Consider the following 22,084-nt stretch of genomic DNA (forward strand, 5'->3'; position numbering starts at 1 on the left):
GACATTCCACGATTGCATTGTGGGAATGTAAACATTGCGAACGTTACGCTGTAAAATTGTGAGTTGAACTGACACATTTTATCTGTTGGAAAACATAAACGTAATGTTTCCACCAGTGATGTTTGCTGAGTGAAACAACTGCAAACCAATAAACAGGGTGCTATGGAGTAGTTTACTGTAGGAGGCTGTACGAGGCGATGACAACTGACAAGCATCGTCACGTCGGTTACATTGTGACGTAATGTAAAAGTGTTCGATTACGAGGGGGCAGACTAGAATGGTGCAGTGAAGCCAATACATTGTGACGTAGTGCAAAAAGTGCACATTAGCGTCTGATAAAGTACTGTCGGCGCCTTTGATCTTTCACCGAAGCATCTTAGAATTATGGCCAATGTCATGCCATGACAGGTTGACAAGGCAATATGAAAGCATCAGGGAGTTGTTATTCAAAGAAAATGTCGAAGGGAAGAAATATGAGCAAATATTGTCATCGATAATAACTTACATAAACATTTGTGATGAAATTGAGTTCTAATTTCCACACACAACACACAAATTTACATCTATATTATTGGTCATCAAAATTATTTTCAAAATGCTGTTTTTGTTGGTAATCCATGCATAAATGAGTGATGTGAAATATATTTATTCTGTTCAGATTTCTTTGGCCTTCAGGGCCTAAAACTAAATGTTCTGGATCTGACAGCAAGTCTAAAAAATATAGCTATGAGCAGCGATGTCAGGCTCCTTGGCTTTAATTCAATCTAGACACTTTTACCTGTCTTGTAGTGTCGAAAGTAATAATGACTACAATTAATAGGGATCATATCTCTGCCACTAATGGGAAATGGTGAATTCTTATTGTCCAGGGTTAGATACAAAGGATTGTGTAGTATGGTTTGGATACACTTGTGGCTTTAGAAACAGATGCTGACTTTTTTAGAACTTCATAGAAACAAGGACCGCCTCCGTGGTGTAGTGGTTAGAGCGTCCGCCTGGAGAGCGGAAGGTCGCGAGGTTCAATCCCCGACTGCGTCATACCAAAACAGGAAGTCCTGGCACCCTGATTTGCTGTTTTACTCTAATCTGATTCGGTTGGGGGGATTTATCTGGGATCAGGACCCCCCTTCCAAGCCTTCACTTGAAAAGAAGTCATCTTCGGGGTCAACTTTGGCATCATCTGCCGAGAGTGGCGCCAAGAAAGCTAAGGTTACCGAGGAGTCATCTCCTATTCCTGTTGCTGGCGACCACGACCTAAAGATGTTAAAATATGGTACTTGTTTGTCCCTGTCTGGCGCTCGGCATTAATGGGTACAACAAGGACTGGTCGGCTCAGAGTCAGTATAATGTGTCTGAGTGGGGTATTCATGCTTCACTGCGGCATGGTATCTCAGTGGGCTAGCACTATAAAACCAGCTTCAGTCTGGGCTAGTACAAGCCGCCGCACATACACACGCATGCACGTCGTCATATGAGCGAAATATTCTCAAGCACGACGTTAAACCCAATTTCACCTCACCTCACCTCACCTCACCTCACCTCACCTCACCTCACCTCACCTCACCTCACCTCACCTCACCTTTTCTAAAATGCCCAGACATCGAATCATTTTGTCAAAATCTATGCATTTCTTTGCTATTTTCCCGGAATTCAGTTCTCTTATACTGAACCGAAACATACAGAACCAAAGGCCTTGTAATGCAATGCGTACCGTCCCGTGTTAATAGCGTAGTGTTTCACCCCTACTATATAGTGGTTACCCCAGTGTTAGAAGTTCAAGATATCCAAAGCAAATCTCAAGGAAACTTCCATATTTGCTACAGATAGTTGGGTGTATAATAAATAGTGTAGTAATCTGTACCTATGATGTAATAATTATCTTTATAACAGGAATGTATATTTCTTGTTGTGAATTTTTGTGCAATAAATATTATTGTGCTTTATATATAGTTTTTGTGTACATTATGTACATTCGTATGTACTGGAGACACGTTTCCGCATCACGTAAAACCATGATATCTGATTTTGCAACCTTGTAAACCAGCCATTAGTCCCGACTGTATACAAGCAGCGATGTCTGGGCTGCATGCCACTGTATGAGTAGTATGATCTTGAACAGATGTTAAACCCCTTGTCACCTCATCTAACTGTAAAGCTACATGAAGAATGAGGACAATTTTATGGATATACAACTTCTTATTCTGTATAGGCTACATTTCGACATCGATTCTAATGTTGTTGTCAAGCATTAGAAATAATGTCGAAATGTTGCCTATACAGAATGAAGAAGTTGTATATCCATAAAATTGTCCTCATTCTCCATCTCTTCAACTTCTAGAATGCCCATCAAAGAAGTAAAGATACATGTTGTACTGTTGATCAGCTCCGGCTCCATTGTATACATTGTATCCCTTTTGTTACAGTGGGGCATACTTCATTGGGGAAGGCATGTCAAGTGATGAAGAAGGTTGGTTGAAACGTTTTCTTGATGTCTACATGGATTTAACAATGTAGTTGTTGTCAGTGTCAGTTGTGTCATCAGTGGTAGCATTTGTGCTGCTCATGTCCAACAACACTGGCATGTTCAGGAGTTTTGTCACAACTCATGAAAATCATGACTATATTTCAGACATAAAAAAAAAATGGAAACTTGAAGTAATTTCAGGCATGCAGAGCAAAATGTTGACCATTTTGGGTGATATGGATGACACATTGATGGCATACTGTTGACTGACTTGTATTGGTTGTCCTGTAGCACATTTATAGCATCACACCGACTTTATGGGCCGGTCCAATGTCGACATGTCATGTATATGATCTGTGACAACGTTGGTACAGTGTCCATACACCATGTTAGCACAGCCTATACCTATTGTTGCCCACTCACCATGATTGCTGTTGTCCTTAGCAAGCTGGATTAACCACTCAAAACGCTTTGCTTGCAGACCGGCTGCAAAGAGCAGGTTTTTAACAGTAAATGTTGAAATTTGCCTTCCTGTGGTATGCATTTTCTATTGATAACAGGAGCAGATTTGAATCTATTTCTTAGTGCGATCAATGCTTAATAAAACAGTCTTGTCTCGATGTTATTTTGTTAAACCTGCTAGCCCAGGTCTCATTGCAGCCCAACCTGTTCGAAGATACTTGTCCCAGAGTCAAGAAATTGAACTTTTTGATTTGCCAAACATTTGGGTAACATGTGATATTGATGGCCTCTCTCTGTCGTACCCACACTTAGTCATTTTTTCTGTTCATGGCGACAATTTCTTGAAGACATTTACATTCATGTACTCCTCAATAGACACACCAAGTGCTATGTTTGATATTGTGCTTAATTTGTATGCCATGGTTTGGTAAATATTGAAATGGCAAAGATGAAATGCTTTCAGGGTGCCCGTGGCGGCACAACTAGATTCTTTTTCTTGAGAGATCCTCCATTTTAAATTCCTACGACAGTTGTAACAATATTTGAATAAAATATTTACAAAACAAAAATCTAGGTTTTTGTCTTGTTCGACCACCCCTACAGGGCCCCACGGACCCCTGACATCCAAGAGCTGGTAACTCTGAGCTATAACCTGGTACACTTTCCATGCTGTCGTTATTGTGTTCAGACGTGCGTGTGTGGTGTCCCTCTTCTACAAGTTGTGGTTGAATACTTTCCAAGATGAGTGTATCTGAAACAGTTACTGTATGTATGGTTCTCCATTTTCCCGCATGGGCGATTTAGAGAAAATTTCATTGATATTTTCATTCACCTTTTGTTGTAACTTTGCTCCCCGTTCCCGTCGGCTTGCCATGTGCTTGTCAAGATGGCGGATGGGTACCTTTTCCCTTCTCTGCTTTTTTACTGTCTAGCTGTGTAGCTTAGCAGTATTGAGTGAGGTTGTGGATTATTTTGTATTAGTTACACGGTGTTTTGAAAGGGTGTACGGAACTCTAAGACCCTTGTTAATTCCGTACAGAATTTACCCTTTCAAAAGACAGTGTGACAAATTTGTTACCCTTAAGATCTATTTATTTAGCTTATCTTTAAACAACAACATTCAATCATCGGCAGAATGAGACGCAAAATGTTTCGCCATGATTTTTCCCGAACGGTCATGAAGGGAGATAACTCGGGATGGCTTAGTTTATGATAAAAATTATCGAATTTGAGGTTTTGTTAAACGACAAGTGTAATACAGAAGCATTTTACTTTTTGGATATATTTATTGACACAAACAAATAAAAAATTGTGGCAACAATTGTATTACTCTGTTTATGCTCATAATTGTATGCACCAACTCTAAAGTTTCGAAGCGATCAGCCGTTTGGCAGCCACATTCTATCTAAGGTCAAGGTCATTCGTACAACCTGTGTAGTGTGTCACATGACAGATTTGATGGGGTGTACGGTTCGTACACCCTGGCAAATCCGCCTACATGGTTTGGTATGCTTTGGCTATTGACCAATCAGAATTCGACAAATTTATCTTAAGGATAGTAATGTTTTATACATATTATATAAATGTTTTCTTCTGCAGTGTGTATTGAATGCGTTACTCAGTTGACTTATGTTTTTTTACGGCTATGGTTGTACCCTTTTTAGAGTATTGTTTGGTGGCTTAGGGTGTAGCATGCATTTGTCTTTCACATGATCTCATGTTTAAGCTATATGTTTATGCTAGTATTTAGTTACTTGTTCGCCCATGCATATTTTTGTTTATTTTATGTTTATATATGCACGTTTTAAGGCCAAGTTTCCATTTTTGTATTTTATAAGCTGCACTACGTGCAAATCGGCTATATCAATCAAAGATACGCACAATTCTAGTCTACGCTGTCTGGCTGAGGCCAGCCATTGTCCGTCATGTACCGTGTTTACACCTAAAACAGGGAAGTTCTGGCACCCTGATTTGCTGTTTTACTCTAATCTGATTCGGGTGGGGGGAGATATCTGAGGTCAGGACTCCGCTTCCAAGCGTTCACATGAAAAGAAGTCATCTTCGGGGTCCACTTTGGCATCATCTGCCGAGAGTGGCACCAAGAAAGCTAAGGTTACCGAGGAGTCATCTCCTATTGGTGTTGCTGGACACGCGCAGCGCGCACGCACACACACACACACACACACACAGTCTTCCGTGAAGTCTTTGATAGATAGTGCTACGTCAGGACTCCGTCATGAGCTCGGCCCTCCGCCTGTTGTCACGGATGGATCGAGCATATCTGAGCCTTGGTGCCTGGGAAGGTTTGTCTAGGGGTCCTCGTACTGACCAGGGCCCCGTTCCCCGATCGTAGCGCTACAACAGTCGTATGTCTATGTTACAGTATGGGGGTTACGATCAACTTTGCTCTACGATCGCTTTGAGGAACGGGGCCCTGGGCTTGGTGCAGGTTCCCTGGAGGAGGTTTACCGATGTGCGGCACAACAGCTGCGTGTTGTGGTCCTCGGCCTACTTGTCAGCGTTACAAGGGCAGTTAGTGGACCATGGCTCAAGTGGAGATGACTCATTACCCTTGTTAGCACGGCAGCTAATGGATGTCCATTCTCATCAGGCGCGGGATAGCATTAGGTGCTGTGCCAGCCAGATGATGGGTGCCGTTATGGACCTGCGTTGTCTGTGGCTTTGTCTGTCAGCAAGGAAAGGGGTTTTGTTCCTCTTACATCCTTGTGACCAAGAAGGACGGAGGGTTCAGACCCATTCTGAATCTCAGAGGGTGGAACGAGTAAATAGAGGTGCCGTCTTTCAGGATGGTGATACTGCACTCAGAGATCTCATCCATCGAGACAGGGGATTGGCTCATGTCAATCGATCTCGAAGACCGAATTTGAAGACCCAAAAAAAGGCTCCCTGTAGAAGGGGGTCGTCTTATCTACGGGTAAGGGTAACTCTTTCGTAAAAGAATTTTGGGGGGACATCGTATCATATTGCACAAGTATAAAGAGAAAATGGCTTTGTCAGTGAAGACGTCAAATTTGCAATTAAACATCAATAGACAAGATTATTTACCATTTCAGTTCTAATTTGTTTTTGCTGGGCATTGTATTATATGCAGGGATTAAGATTACCGCGTGTATTTGTCTCCTAGCCAGAAATAGCAATCAGCTTTGCACACGTTTCCTGGCGATCTTGTTGAAACATACCCAATAATATAACCAGATGAATTCTGATGCAGTGATCGGTAAAATATAATATCTAAAACTATTATTTTACCAAGAGAAATATTTCCTGGCGATCTTGTTGAAAGATACCCAATAATATAACCAGATGAATTCTGATGCAGTGATCGGTAAAATATAATATCTAAAACTATTATTTTACCTAGAGAAATATTTCTTAGCATTGTGTAAATTTACTTACAGGTTTTGCTATATAAATGTAAAATATGTATAATCAACATTAAGGTTATACGTACCCTCACGGACATGGTAAGCGGGAGTTGTATGCGCATGGAATGAGGTGAAATACGCATGACAGTTTGTTGTGATCACCAGCTCCAATAAATATGACATTTAGCAAAACAATATATATATATATGTCAGGGTAGAGACTGCGATCTGGTAGAATCGGAGATTCTACCAGTAGAGATTGCGATCGGAGTCTCTACCAGTAGAGACTGCGATCGGAGTCTCTACTGGTAGAATCTCCGATCCTACTAGTAGAGATTGTAATCGTAGTCTCTACTGGTTGAATCAGAGATTCTAGCAGTACATTTTCCAATTCAACTGGTAGAAACTCCGATCCTACTATTAGAGGCTGCAATCGTCTTCAACTGGTAGAAACTCCGAGTGATCTGTGGGTAAACAACAAAGACACTTTTTTCTGAACAGTACTATGCATTTTATTCAGATATAACACTAGACTGTTTCCACTTCTACAGATATATTAAGGACTAAAAATACAAATGTGACTTGACAGATCATATTATAATATATACATATATTACAAAACTGATTACAAGCAAGATCAATTGCATAATCAGTGTTTGCCCTAGGCAATAAAATTTAGGAGTCATCATGACTCCCTGGTGTCATGAGAGGGAGTCTTGGACATGTTTTTGGGAGTCAACTTCTTTATCAAGAGATCAACTGTTATTGTTTAATAACAACAGGTCCAAGTAAGGCAGGTCAGGTATTTAATCAGCACTGAGCAGTTAACTGGCAAACATTACACTTAGTAGTTTTAAACAACAATAAATTACAATATGTACTCAAATTTAAACTAAAGTAAAGTTATCTGAACTAACAGCCCAGGTCGAGCATTGCCTCAACAAGGACGCGAGCTTATAAATTCACTGCTTATTTGAGATAATTTGTGAGTCAAATACGCAGGTTTTCTGCGTCATGGCAAACACTGCATAATCATAAATACTAAACTGTATTTTGGCACACGTTAGTTGTTGTTGTTATAAGCTATAGGTGTCTTGGCATGTCGGCATTTTGGGAGGATAGGTGTAGGGCAATTCCCCACCAGGTCATTACCCCATATCCCCACCTGGTCATTTCCCCACCTCTTTGGAAAGCAGTGTTTTTATAACAATTACTGATCATAAGTTTTGAAATACATCTGAATGAACTTCCTACTTTTAACTGAGACTTTGATAACAAACATTTAACACCTCGCTGTAAACAATATCAAAATAAAAAAATAAAAATGGTTTGTAACACTGTATTTACATCATGAGACCAAGCTGTCAAATTTTGACTCCACTCAAAAATCAAAAACAAAATACCTAACTCCAAAACAGACTTATCAAATAAAGTTAACAAGATAACAATAAATAAGTTCAATTATAACTGGCAAATAATAGGAAAACATTATCCCCACTTATTATACTTGCTTGCATAAGCTTGCACTTGCTTGCATAGGTTATTCCATATAATCGTAGTCTCTACCAGTAGAGACTACGATTGCAATCTCTACTAGTAGGATCGGAGATTCTACCAGTAGAGACTCCGATCGCAATCTCTACTGGTAGAGACTCCGATTCTACCAGATCGCAGTCTCTACCCTGACATATATATATGTAACCATTTTCTGTCAACCTACACTTCATTTTGAGGCGCGAGTATACGCAATATGATTGTGATTTCTGTGAATAATGCGGATAGAAGTTATAATTATCGGTAACTGACAGTTGTCTTGTGGTCTGTTTCGGGTATTCATTACTGTTTTCGTAAGAATTATTACGACAATCGATTATGAAATTTTGCAATCGATTGGCGCGTCCGGAAAGGGTGACCAATCAATTTTCGATTATAATCAATCATCGGAACACCACTACCGTATCGTCAAGATCCAGAGGACTGTTTCTCAGTTTCTCCAGTTGACCATGAATTTGGCTTCGGTTGCTAGGCAACATGGCGGCGACAGTGGGGTGTGTGTGTCCTGGGCGACCGTTCAGTCTTGAGTCTCGGGCCTTTGGTCGGAGCAGGAAGTCAGCCCGCACATCAATGTGCTAGAATTGAGAGCAGTGTGCCGGGTGTTCGAGAGCTTTGTGGAGTTAGTTCGTGGCCATGTGTGTCTAGAAGTGGACAACCAGATGGCTATGACTTACATCCTGAAGCAAGGCGGCACAGTGTCTCCGTTGCTCCTTCAGGAGGCTTGGCAGTTTCTACTATGGTGTGACCAGTTCTACATACGGTGATGTAGGGGGATTCTTGATCCCTTTTCTGCAGATTTAGTCACTGTGTTAGAATTCCTCCGGCTTCAACTGTTCAAGGATATTCTACGGCTATTTCGGCATTCCACGCTTACTGTTTTTAATAATAATAATAATAATATGGACATTTGTAGAGCGCAGTATAGTAGTAATTCCACACCTCAAGGGCATGCTCTTTGCGCAACAGTAAATATGTACACTATATACAGGAAGAAGTTTTATAAGATTTAGTTGTGCTTGAACAAGAATGTTTTGAGTCTTGATTTAAAGATGGAGATGGAAGGAGATGACTTGACATGGAGAGGTAGTGAGTTCCAGAGGGAAGCTGAGTGAACGCTGAAAGATCTGCCGCCAAAAGATTGCAACTTGTATTTTGGGACACTGAGAAGACCATTGTCTTGAGATCTGAGAGTGTAGGGTGTTATAAGATCTTGCATGTAGGAGGGTGATGAATAGTTTAGTGCTGAATATACAAGAGACAGCGTTTTGAATTTTATTCTTTCGCGGGTGGGAAGCCAATGGAGTGACTTTAGTATGGGAGATATGTGACATCTGGATTTGGTTCTAGTGACAAGTCTTGCTGCGCTGTTCTGGATCTTCTGAAGTCTGTCTAGTTGTTCAGAAGTGATGCCTGCACAAAGACTATTGCAATAGTCAAGCCTGGATAAAATGAGGGATCTTGCCAGAGTGGCATCAGCATCAGTTGTTAAGAGATGGCTCCAATGTTCCTGACATGGAAGTGGCAGGAACGACACACATGAGTGACGTGTTGCTCCATGTTGAGCCCTGAATTTAGATAAACACCAAGATTCTTTACCACAGGGGAAAACACTATGTTTGTATCTCCAATCCTGATGTTAGGAACCTGGCATTTCTGTAGTCAGGAATTCGGAGCAATAAGGATAGCCTCGGTTTTATCATCATTTAGCACCAGCTTGTTTGATGTCATCCATGATTTGACATCTGAAAGACATTGTTCCATTTTCAGACATGTCAATGACTGGTTATCCTTGTCTAAAGTATAACTGTCAGACAGCTGAGTGTCATCAGCGTAAAAATGGTGATCTGTGTCACGATCCTGGATGAGCTGTCCCAATGGCCTGGTGTACATGGTGAACATCATTGGGCCTAACGCCGATCCCTGGGGAACACCACAGGAGAGATCGAGCTTGTCTGACATTGTCTTGTTGATATGAATGGATTGTGTCCTCCCTGTCAGATATGAGGAACACCAGTGCAGAACATTTCCACGTATCCCATACTGGTGCTGTAGACGATCGATGAGCTTCTGGTGGTCGATAGTATCAAACGCCGCCGATAAGTCTAATAAGATGAGCATTGCAACCTTGCCAGAATCAACAGACATTCTGATTCTATCCAAGACATAGTTCAGAGCTGTTTCTGTGCTATGAGCATATCGATACGCGGACTGGAACTTCTCCAATAAGTCGTTTTCTTCAAGGTGTTCAAGTAGCTGTGTTTTTACCACTTTCTCCATGATCTTTGAAAGAAAGCTTAAATTTGACACAGGTCTATAATTCTTTAGTACTTGCGGGTCTAAAGATGACTTTTTGATCAAAGGTTTCACCACAGCGGCTTTGAAGGATGTAGGTACCTCACCACTGAGAATACTAAGGTTCACTATTTGGGTTATGGATGGCAGAAGTACATCAAGCATTTGAAGCATGAAATCTGTTGGAACTGCACGTTGTTTGCTTAGAAGAGTTGATGAGCTTTAGCAAATCTGATTCACCGACAGGTCGAAAGGCTTCAAGGTCTTGACCACACTATATTCCTTGTATGAAACATTGTCACACATGCTCCCCAAACTGTGACGCAATTTCACAATTTTGTCATGAAAGTAGGTAGCGAAGTCATTTGCAACTGCAACATCAGTTCCACGAGGAAGTGTTATGTCCCTTTGTTTTCCTGTCAGTGTATTCAGAGTAGAATATAATAGCCTTGGATTACCAGAGTTTTTCAAAAGTTCACTGTTGTAATAGGTAGCTTTTGCTCGTCGTATGGCTTTGTTGACATCATTTCTCGCTGAGTTGTAGATTTGTCTGTGGATTTCCAGACGTGACTTGCGCCAGTGACGTTCTGCAACTCTTCTCCGACCTTTAGCCTGTAATACATCTCCATTGTACCATTTAGTTGATTGTTTTTCCCGCACAAGTTTTGATCTGACTGGAGCATGTTTCTGTAGAAGTCCAGAGAGAGTGCTGTTGAACATATCAACTAGATCGTCAAGTTGAGTAGGAGGATTACATAAAAGGTCATCCTTAAACTGTAAAATATCTACACGTTTTAAGTTTTGTACTTGTATTTCTTTGCGGGTTGAGATAGGTTTCTTTGCATCTAAATCAAATGTGATCATATGATGATCAGACATTTGTGTGTCGTCAACTTGGATATTTCTTATGAGGCTCTCATCTCTTGATACGACCCAATCTATGATATGGCCTGAACGATGTGTTGATCGAGATATAAGTTGTTTCAGATCATGAGATTGTAACACCTGACACACTTTCCTTGTAAGGGGTTTATCTAATGTGTCATAGTAAACATTGAAGTCTCCCAGAATAACAACTTCTTCCAACTCGTTATTATCTCAACACAAGGATGAAAAGTCATTGATAAACTGTTTGTTTGTGAGTTCGTGTTGTTGTGATGGGGAGGCCTGTACAGGCAGGACACTTTAACAGACCTTTTTCCATTTGCTATGACTACATTCATCATTTCAAATGAAGCATAGTTCCTTGATCTGCACACTTAAATTGATAGTTGTTTTTTAAAAAGCACAGCAATACCCCCGCCCCTACCACTTTGTCTTGGGACGTGCTTCATTGTAAAGCTATTGGGTGTCATAGCTGAACATATTGCGTCATCACCATTATCATGCAACCATGTTTCAGTGAGAAAAAGTACATCAGTGTCAGATTCAAGTAGGTAATCGTAGATATCAATAGCTTTATTCCTTGCAGACTGTGAATTCCAAAGACAACCTTGAGATGGATTTGTTTCAGCTTCGGATGAATTGTAATCAGATTATTTCAATTCACACCACTCACTTGATCATGAACACTCCTTACGTCATCAAACACGTCAACTACAACTTGAATCTTCCTTTGTTTCACTTATTCCCAAGCTTCTGATGTGATGTAACAGAGTCTGATGTATCCATGGTCGCTGCACACTTGATGGGTTGAGGTCATGTAACGTCCTCAAGCTGTACTTGATTGGAGTAACTCCTGTGACCAGACCGTATTGTTCTCCACATTGTCCACTGATTGATGCGCTTCTCTCCTCCATGGGTATCACAGTGAAAACCAAAATACACACACATATGTTGAATTAAGTCAACATATTTCTAAACCATGCTGAACAACCAAATTTCACTGATGACTTCTTCATGAGTAGTCACATCTGGTTTCCAGATGTCATGAATGTCAGTGAGGTATAACTTATGGTACATTCAGACTGAAGTGAGAGCTCTGGATGTGTGCTGCCTGTCAGGCGCTCGTCTCGTCTCATCACGTCTCATAAAGACAGGGTTAGCATTTGTTTGCCAGATACCTCCCGTCCCTAAGAGAGATAGCGCCTTTCATGTAACGACGCCTATTGAGCTTCCCACTTTCACTCAACCTTCCCTGCCCGGTACCTCTCTATGACATGCTATCGTCTTAGATGTGCCTCAAGGCTCATATGAAATAACAAAGGGTGTATTTATAGTAAAATCACGTGTGATTCTTTCGCTATATGAGCTAGTACGTTCGACCCCTGACCCTGTTTCACGCCTTCGCCCGATTGGCTGTGGTGGACCACATATCCAGGTAAGCGAGATTTTTTATTCTATTTATAGTTTGGGAATTCCTCTTGTTATCGGGTTCGTTTTTACTAAACAGAATGCCACTCCCTAGACTCAGTCTTTGGGAGTCTGTCTTATGCTTACATGTACCCCAAGGAGGATCTCTATGAAAAAGAATAGAACAAACCTGTAGAGGTTGCAGATTCTTTGAACAGAGTCCTCCTTGAGGTACGACAACCCACCTGATTACGTTCAGCATGGAAAGTGAGGTACGAGGTTATAGCTTAGAGTTACCTGCTCTTGGCTGTGAGGGGTCCATGGGGCCCTGTATGGGTGGTTGAACAAGACTAAAGCGTTGTTTTTTGTTTTGTAAGTATTTCATTAAAATATTGTTACAACTATCGTAGGAATTTAAAATGGACATTTTAATGCTTATATGTGCCCCAAGGAGGATTCTTTTCAAAGAATCTGCAACCTCTACAGGTTTGTTCGAATTTAAAAATAATACTTATCATGTTTCATTTAATGGAAAATACGATAAATTTGACTAACTCAAATGATCGAAATTGTTTTTTTGCACCTCGTCAATCTTATCAATTGATCAACATGGGTGTGACCATTTTGAAAGCCAGAGTGCATAACCAAATCCTGTTTTGGATTTTAACATAGTTTGTGGATTAGTTATGGGTCCTGGACAAATGAAGCAGTCATCAATGTCTTCAGGAAATCCAGCTCTCATGTTTACAGGTTAAGTGATGTGTACCGATTTATTAAACAATAAATTGACATGACATAATTGTTGTAATGCTTTAAGTTAAATTGGATCATCCAAAGGTATTGGCAGACCTATTTTCACAGTCACACCAAAATGATCTGTCTGGTGCCCTATTCCACTGGCACATGTATGACTTGCTGTTATTGCAGGTGAAACTTGATTGTATTTAGATGTTACATTCTGCTGCAATGACAAGGTATTGTTAATGTATATCTTAATGATAGCTATACTCACATCAATAGCACACTTATTATTTGTCATTCTGATCATTATTTTGATTATTCAGTTGTGCTTTAGGCATGCAAGGAACATTTGGTCCTGGTGTTATATCTCAGGCTGGGCCTGGTTGTTGTCAGCACTGCACCTGTTTTCCTCACTGACTAATGGTAACGTGTGGAAGCTGGAGGTTATACTTGACCCTCCTCGCTCACAGATTCACACATTTGTAGCAGATTGTGTTAGTAATGGTAGTCTGCATTCAAGGCTGGCTGCTGTCATTTTGTTGAGATTTTCCTCATCTCTGCAGATTCCCCATCTCGAGGTCGACGAGGTGGACGTGCCAGTAAGCCAAGGAGGAAACGAAATTCCAGTGGTGGTCGTAGAGACAGCAAAGCAAGCCCTGACAACTCTCCAGTAATAGTAGAGGCACATGATGGTGATGAGGATGAACCTTGCTATGATCATGATGATGATGATGATGATGGTGGGCGGCGGCGACGTAGCACTCGGCAGAAGAAGATGACATTTGATACACTGAACCAGAATTTCTTGGATAAGGCCGTTGTTAGCGCAAAAGATAAGGATGATGACGATGATGGGAGGGGGAAAAGGAGGAGGAAAGCAAATTTTATGAAACCATCGGAAAAGGATGAGGTATGATATGCATGTTTCACAATATAGGGAATCCCTCCCGAAAAGCAATATAGACTTTAGAATACAGTTTGCCTCACCCATATGTATAGTGTAATAAGGTACCGTGCTGCCTGTTAATGTAAAACTTGAAGACGCCTGCCATAAGGTTAATGATAAGCTGCAACTGCTCTCTTCTTTAAAGTGTTTGTTGTACATGAATGCTGTACATGACAGTGTTTGTTGTACATGAAAGGGTTTGTTGTACATGAAAGGGTTTGTTGCACATGAATGTTGTACATGAAAAGGTTTGTTGTACATGAAAGTGTTTGTTGCACATGAATGTTGTACATGAAAGTGTTCATCTACAACATGTTAAGTTTTGCTCTCCTTTCCCTGTAGTATTCTGACATGTACAGCCGGGTCAAGAGGCAGCGGAAACATGTGGAGCGTGACATGTACGGCGTCCCAATACAGGGCTCTGACTCGGAGTCAGGAGGTTAGTGGAGAATATTATTAAGCTCATTTTGGTTTTTCCTTTGTAAAAGTTACAGACAACACAGTATAATGTTTGAAATTTGAAAAGCTGCGAGTAATTCAGGATAATCTCCTATTGAATAACTAGACCCAGTCCGTGGTTTTACTCCATGTATTAGAGCACATGACCTTGTGTGTTACTTCATGTATTAGAGCACATGACCTTATGTGTTGCTCCATGTATTAGAGCACATGACCTTGTGTGTTCCTCCATGTATTAGAGCACATGACCTTGTGTGTTGCTCCTCTCCACAGACACCAATGATGAACAGGAAGGAGACGGGACTCCGGTACAGCCACAGAAGAGATCGTACTTCCTGCGGGAACACAAGCCTCGTACACAGCTGTTTGAGGCGCCACCTATAGGTCAGTTTGTGTGCACCATTCACTGTCTTGTGTGGGTCTTGGCCATACTTATATGTTGGTTATATTTGCAGAAGGTACATGAAATGTTTTTCACACAGGTCATTCACAAGCGTTCTGTTTTTGCCAATAATGACGATGAAAATTGATAAAATTTATTCCACAGTCCAAATAGACTTAAAGGGCAAGTTCAAATGAAAAATAAACCTATATTTTGTGCACTTTTCAGCATAAATATTTACCTAGTACTTAACAGAAAAAGCAATACAGATATCACAAGTAACTTACCCATGAAGATTCGGGTTAGAATTGGTATTCAATATCCCATGCTTGTCGTAAGAGGCAACTAACGGGATCGGGGTGGTGAGGCTCGCTGACTTGGTTGACACATGTCATCGTATCCCAGTTGCATAGATCGATGCTCTTGCTGTTGATCACTGGATTGTCTGGAATATTGCTGAGTGTGGCGCAAAACTAAACTCACTGACTGACTTTAGCAGCGGGGGACATTGCCATGTTAGTATATGAGTTCCCTCTAACAGCTCTAGAGTGTCATGTTAATGTCTATTTATTTCAGAGAGTCAAAAAAAGAAACAGCAGTCAATGTTCCGAGAAACCCCACCGAGGTCAACGAGAAAGACTTGACAGCCACCAAACATATCAATCTCCAGCACACAGGAAGAAAATTGTCAGGTACAAGAAATAGTTTCAAGATCTTATTACTCTCAGTCTGAAGCCATACCAGTTAATGTGCTGTTTCTAATTGTCGGATCAAAAAGAAGTTAAAACCATAAATTGGTAACATGCACTTATTGTTGGAAGTGTGTTATTACAGCAAGTATATGTGGTAGGACACAGGAGGGTAACATATTTCCCCAGTATGTGTGTTAACTCTCCAATACATTCATTCCAGGAAACGACAAGCATTCCATGTTTCTAGTTCAACTTCTTCATCAGAGAGCATATCCAGTGATGAGGAGAGATTTCAGAGACGTAAAGCCAAGAGCATGGCTCGCTCAAGGAACAGGTATCACAATGCTGTCTTTGTGATATATTTATGAAAATGCTCACTGAATTAATATGAAAGATTTAACAATATTGGACTGAAAATATAGTCTAGGTTCTCTCATCATATGTTTATGTTTAATTCAACCAGAAAAAGCTATACATATTACACAGAATCCTCTGTACTATCACTGACAATACCTTATTAAGGGTGCTGTTACTTTTCTTGCATACACACTACTGTGGAGGTAGGAGATTATGAACTTATTACCCATACAGGCTAGGATACACAGGTGATTATTTTTGTGATAATCGCACATGTGCTTTTCAGTGATTCTCAAATGTTGATTGGTCAGCTAAGCAGAGAAGAAATATGATTGGTTGACAGAACTACTTTTCATGATCAAAGTTCATTGACAACTTTTACCGGTTCATTGATAATTAGAACGTGCTGTACTCACACATTCCGAGATTAAATTAAGAAACCATAAAGGTTAAAGAATATGAATACTCTTTTTATTAGACATTATTATTTTGCAATAAAATTGCATTATACATAGTAGTCTTTTTAAAATAAATAACCTTGAAAAAGACCATGTAAACAAACATGGCGGCCATTAGGCTAACCCCGATCAAGGCCCGAAAACATCTCATCCACACCCTTTCTGACAATGGTGTACCAGTACATCAAATCATGCAAATTTCCGGACACAAAAATGTTCAATCAATAAACAGTTACTCTTCAGTTAATGAGAAACAACATCAGTCCATCTATAAATTGTTGTCAAACCCTTGTAAACCCACCGCTCTGTCCACTCACCCTCAGGCTCAGGCTGCCACCATGACGTCACAGTCTTTGTCGCATGTCGTAATCTTCATTCTGTACATACACTATCCTCAGGTCCAATTTATGGTAGTGTATTCCACTTCACCATCTCCGAATGACTCTTCTGTCAGTCGACCATCTGCTCTAAAGAGGTGTATTCTTCCCATTGACTCAGATTCCGACTAGAGTTATCCTTGTTGGAACTGCTGTACTCTACTGGGACCAATGACGTGACTGTAACTGCCTTCCACAGAACAAAATGTTGTTTAATCTCCAAACTTGTTGAGTTTCTTGACAGAAAGCATTTTCTAGATGTATTCCTGGGATGGTTGTCTTTTAGATTTCCAAACTTTTAACGGTTGACTTTCCCAAAAATTGACAGGTTTTTGCCAAAGTTTCAACACCACACCGTCACCCATCACCAGACACACGTCAGTCGTGAATGAACGACGTTCCGTCGCACTGACTTGATCAAATAATGGTTTAGCTGTTATTAAGTTCAATGATGTATTTAAAAGATCATTTTTATCATATTAACAAATGTTAATTAATTATTTTTGCTGTATTTTAAAGCAATTTTACTAGGTACTGTTTTCCATAGCGTAGTTATGTTATTACCGCTGGAGAAGTTAGGTTTAATACGCGCATGAATACAAGTCAGCTGTTTGAGGTCACAAGTCCTGTCTCCGGGTGGTTTTTATTTTGTGGTTATCTTTTTAAATTACATTATGGGTAATAAATAGAATAACCAACTCGGTACGAGTGATTACGGAAAATATGTCCTCGTTAAAATAATGTTCAGTGCCTTGCCAAGGCTCGGCACTGTGAACATTATTTCAACTCGGGCATATTTCCCGTAATCACTTGTACCTCGTTGGTTATTCTCTAATTGTTACACAGTGTGCAATTTGGTCAATAAAACATGAAATTTGAACTAGACCATCACTAGACAAGAAGATTAAAACTTCTGTGATATTTATGTACTGAATGCCAGACAATGTTTCCTATGCAGAGATTGATATTATGTATGTATGTGTCTCGTAAAAAGACAGGATTAGCATTTAGTGGAAGTAGTGCACTGTCAACTCCTTCAGGATTGTAAAGGGGTGGTTCATGGTAAAGATACCCGTGAAGGGCCGGGTTAGAATATTGATCTTCAGTAACCCATGCTTGTCGTAAGAGGCGACTAACGGGATCAGGGGGTCAGGCTCACTGATTGGTTGACACATGTCATCGGTTCCCAGTTGCGCAGATCGATGCTCATGCTGTTGATCACTGGATTGTCTGGTCCAGACTTGATTATTTACAGACAGCTGCCATATAGCTGGAATATTGCTGAGTGCGGTGTAAAACTAAACTCACTCACTCATGAGTGCAGGGATATGGCCAATGTGATATTAAAAAACAACAACAATCCAGCAAGGGTATTTCTAACAACTAATGTTTGTTTCAAAGAGAGTATGTGGTGAGATTTGCTGAACTGCTGACACACAGTTTGTGAATAATATGATGGAATACAGATGTAAGCGGAGATATACAAGTTAGGGCCAGATTGGGTAATATCAGGGCCAACTCATTCAAACTATAAGATTCACTGTTGATAGTACTTGATTTACTATTATGCTAAAAAATGTTGTTGGCAATTCAGTGAATAGAAGTGTAGCTAAGTAAAACCATAAATTTTGTCCAAGGTTATTCCGTCAGTTTGATGGGGTGTTGTTGTCTACCTAGGTGTCTGCCTATGAACTTGAATCCTGAAGATCTACAATCTGGAGTTGTCAAGGAGAGGTCAAAGATTGGAGCAAGTTTGGCTGATGTAGACCCAATGAATATAGATAGATCAGTAAGTATCACTCTGCACTGTTTCTTTTGCAACATGGAATTTGATTGCATCTACTAACATGATGGTGTTTGATATCACCCACTAACAGGGTGGTGTTTGATTGCACCTACTAACATGATGGTGTTTGATTGCATCTACTAACATGATGGTGTTTGATTGCATCTACTAACGTGATGGTGTTTAATTGAACCAACAAACATGGTGTTTGATTGCACCTACTAACATGATGCGTGATGGTGTTTGATTGCATCTACTAACATGATGGTGTTTGATTGCACCTACTAACATGATGGCGTTTAATTGAACCAACAAACATGGTGTTTGATTGCATCCACTAACATGATGGTGTTTGATTGCACCTATCATGATGGTGTTTAATTGAACCACAAACATGGTGTGTGAGTGCATTCACTAACATGATGGTGTTTGATTGCACCTATCATGATAGTGTTTGATTGCACCTACCACCATGATGGTGTTTGATTGCATCCACTAACATGATGGTATTTGATTGAACCTACCACCATGATGGTGTTTGATTGAACCTACTAACATGATGGTGTTTGATTGCACCTATCATGATGGTGTTTGATTGAACCTACCACCATGATGGTGTTTGATTGCACCTATCATGATGGTGTTTGATTGCACCTACCACCATGATGGTGTTTGATTGAACCTACCACCATGATGGTGTTTGATTGAACCTACCACCATGATGGTGTTTGATTGAACCTACCACCATGATGGTGTTTGATTGCATGCACCAACATGATGGTGTTTGATTTCACCTACTAACGTGATGGTGTTTGATTGAACCTACTTGCATGATGGTGTTTGATTGCACCTATTAACACGATGGTGTTTGATTGCACCTACTAACACGATGGTGTTTGATTGCATCTACTAACACGATGGTATTTGATTGAACCTACCACCATGATGGTGTTTGATTGAACCTACTAACATGATGGTGTTTGATTGCACCTATCATGATGGTGTTTGATTGAACCTACCACCATGATGGTGTTTGATTGCACCTATCATGATGGTGTTTGATTGAACCTACCACCATGATGGTGTTTGATTGAACCTACCACCATGATGGTGTTTGATTGAACCTACCACCATGATGGTGTTTGATTGAACCTACCACCATGATGGTGTTTGATTGCATGCACCAACATGATGGTGTTTGATTTCACCTACTAACGTGATGGTGTTTGATTGAACCTACTTGCATGATGGTGTTTGATTGCACCTATTAACACGATGGTGTTTGATTGCATCTACTAACACGATGGTGTTTGATTGCACCTACTAACGTGATGGTGTTTGATTACACCTACTAACGTGATGGTGTTTGATTGCATCTACTACCATGATGGTGTTTGATTGCACCTTCTACCATGATGGTGTTTGATTGCACCTACTACCATGATGGTGTTTGATTGCACCTTCTACCATGATGGTGTTTGATTGCACCTACTACCATGATGTTGTTTGATTGCACCTACTACCATGATGGTGTTTGATTGCATCCACTAACATGATGGTATTTGATTGAACCTACCACCATGATGGTGTTTGATTGAACCTACTAACATGATGGTGTTTGATTGCACCTATCATGATGGTGTTTGATTGAACCTACCATGATGGTGTGTTTGATTGATGGTGTTTGATTGCACCTACCACCATGATGGTGTTTGGTGTTTGATTGCACCTACCACCATGATGGTGTTTGATTGAACCTACCACCATGATGGTGTTTGATTGAACCTACCACCATGATGGTGTTTGATTGCATGCACCAACATGATGGTGTTTGATTTCACCTACTAACGTGATGGTGTTTGATTGACCCTATGATGGTGTTTGATTGCACCTATTAACACGATGGTGTTTGATTGCACCTACTAACACGATGGTGTTTGATTGCATCTACTAACACGATGGTGTTTGATTGCACCTACTAACGTGATGGTGTTTGATTACACCTACTAACGTGATGGTGTTTGATTGCATCTACTACCATGATGGTGTTTGATTGCACCTTCTACCATGATGGTGTTTGATTGCACCTACTACCATGATGGTGTTTGATTGCACCTTCTACCATGATGGTGTTTGATTGCACCTACTACCATGATGTTGTTTGATTGCACCTACTACCATGATGGTGTTTGATTGCACCTTCTACCATGATGTTGTTTGATTGCACCTACTAACATGATGCGTGATGGTGTTTGATTGCATCTACTAACATGATGGTGTTTGATTGCACCTACTAACATGATGGTGTTTAATTGAACCAACAAACATGGTGTTTGATTGCATCCACTAACATGATGGTGTTTGATTGCACCTATCATGATGGTGTCTGATTGCATCTACTAACATGATGGTGTTTGATTGCATCTACTAACATGATGGTGTTTGATTGCATCTACTAATATGATGGTGTTTAATTGAACCAACAAACATGGTGTTTGATTGCATCCACTAACATGATGGTGTTTGATTGCATCTATCATGATGGTGTTTGATTGCACCTACTAACATGATGGTGTTTGATTGAACCTACCACCATGATGGTGTTTGATTGAACCTACCACCATGATGGTGTTTGATTGCATGCACCAACATGATGGTGTTTGATTTCACCTACTAACGTGATGGTGTTTGATTGCACCTACTTGCATGATGGTGTTTGATTGCACCTACTAACGTGATGGTGTTTGATTGCATCTACTAACATGATGGTGTTTGATTGCACCTACTAACACGATGGTGTTTGATTGCATCTACTAACATGATGGTGTTTGATTGAACCTACCACCATGATGGTGTTTGATTGCATGCACCAACATGATGGTGTTTGATTTCACCTACTAACGTGATGGTGTTTGATTTCACCTACTTGCATGATGGTGTTTGATTGCACCTACTAACGTGATGGTGTTTGATTGCACCTACTAACATGATGGTGTTTGATTGCACCTACTTGCATGATGGTGTTTGATTGCACCTACTTGCATGATGGTGTTTGATTGCATCTACTAACGTGATGGTGTTTGATTGCACCTACTGATATGATGGTGTTTGATTGAACCAACAATGTTTGTTTTCTGTTATTGCTGTACTGTTGGGGCTTCTATCAAGATGGTGTTTGATTGAACCAACAATGATGGTTTTCTGTTGTTGCTGTACTGTTGGGGCTTCTATCAAGATGGTGTTTGATTGAACCAACAATGATGGTTTTCTGTTGTTGCTGTACTGTTGGGGCTTCTATCAAGATGGTGTTTGATTGAACCAACAATGATGGTTTTCTGTTGTTGCTGTACTGTTGGGGCTTCTATCAAGATGGTGTTTGATTGAACCAACATTTATGGTTTTCTGTTATTGCTGTACTGTTGGGGCTTCTATCAAG

The 22,084-nt window shown here is 40.4% G+C and overlaps 1 protein-coding gene across 1 annotated transcript in view; it reads left to right on the forward strand.

The window, feature by feature from the left end:
* Positions 1 to 22,084, forward strand: part of LOC124279899 (ATPase family AAA domain-containing protein 2-like) — a 62,655-nt gene that overhangs the window by 6,398 nt on the left and 34,173 nt on the right. Inside the window, 8 exon segments of the mRNA XM_046715779.1 lie at positions 2,424 to 2,467; positions 13,755 to 14,101; positions 14,480 to 14,576; positions 14,870 to 14,980; positions 15,555 to 15,631; positions 15,633 to 15,670; positions 15,891 to 16,004; positions 18,540 to 18,651. Coding sequence (XP_046571735.1) covers positions 2,424 to 2,467; positions 13,755 to 14,101; positions 14,480 to 14,576; positions 14,870 to 14,980; positions 15,555 to 15,631; positions 15,633 to 15,670; positions 15,891 to 16,004; positions 18,540 to 18,651 — 940 coding nt within the window.

The sequence above is a fragment of the Haliotis rubra genome, unplaced genomic scaffold, assembly GCF_003918875.1.
Source record: "Haliotis rubra isolate DU_JTF1 unplaced genomic scaffold, ASM391887v1 Scf258, whole genome shotgun sequence".
Classification (NCBI taxonomy): Eukaryota; Metazoa; Mollusca; class Gastropoda; order Lepetellida; family Haliotidae; genus Haliotis; species Haliotis rubra.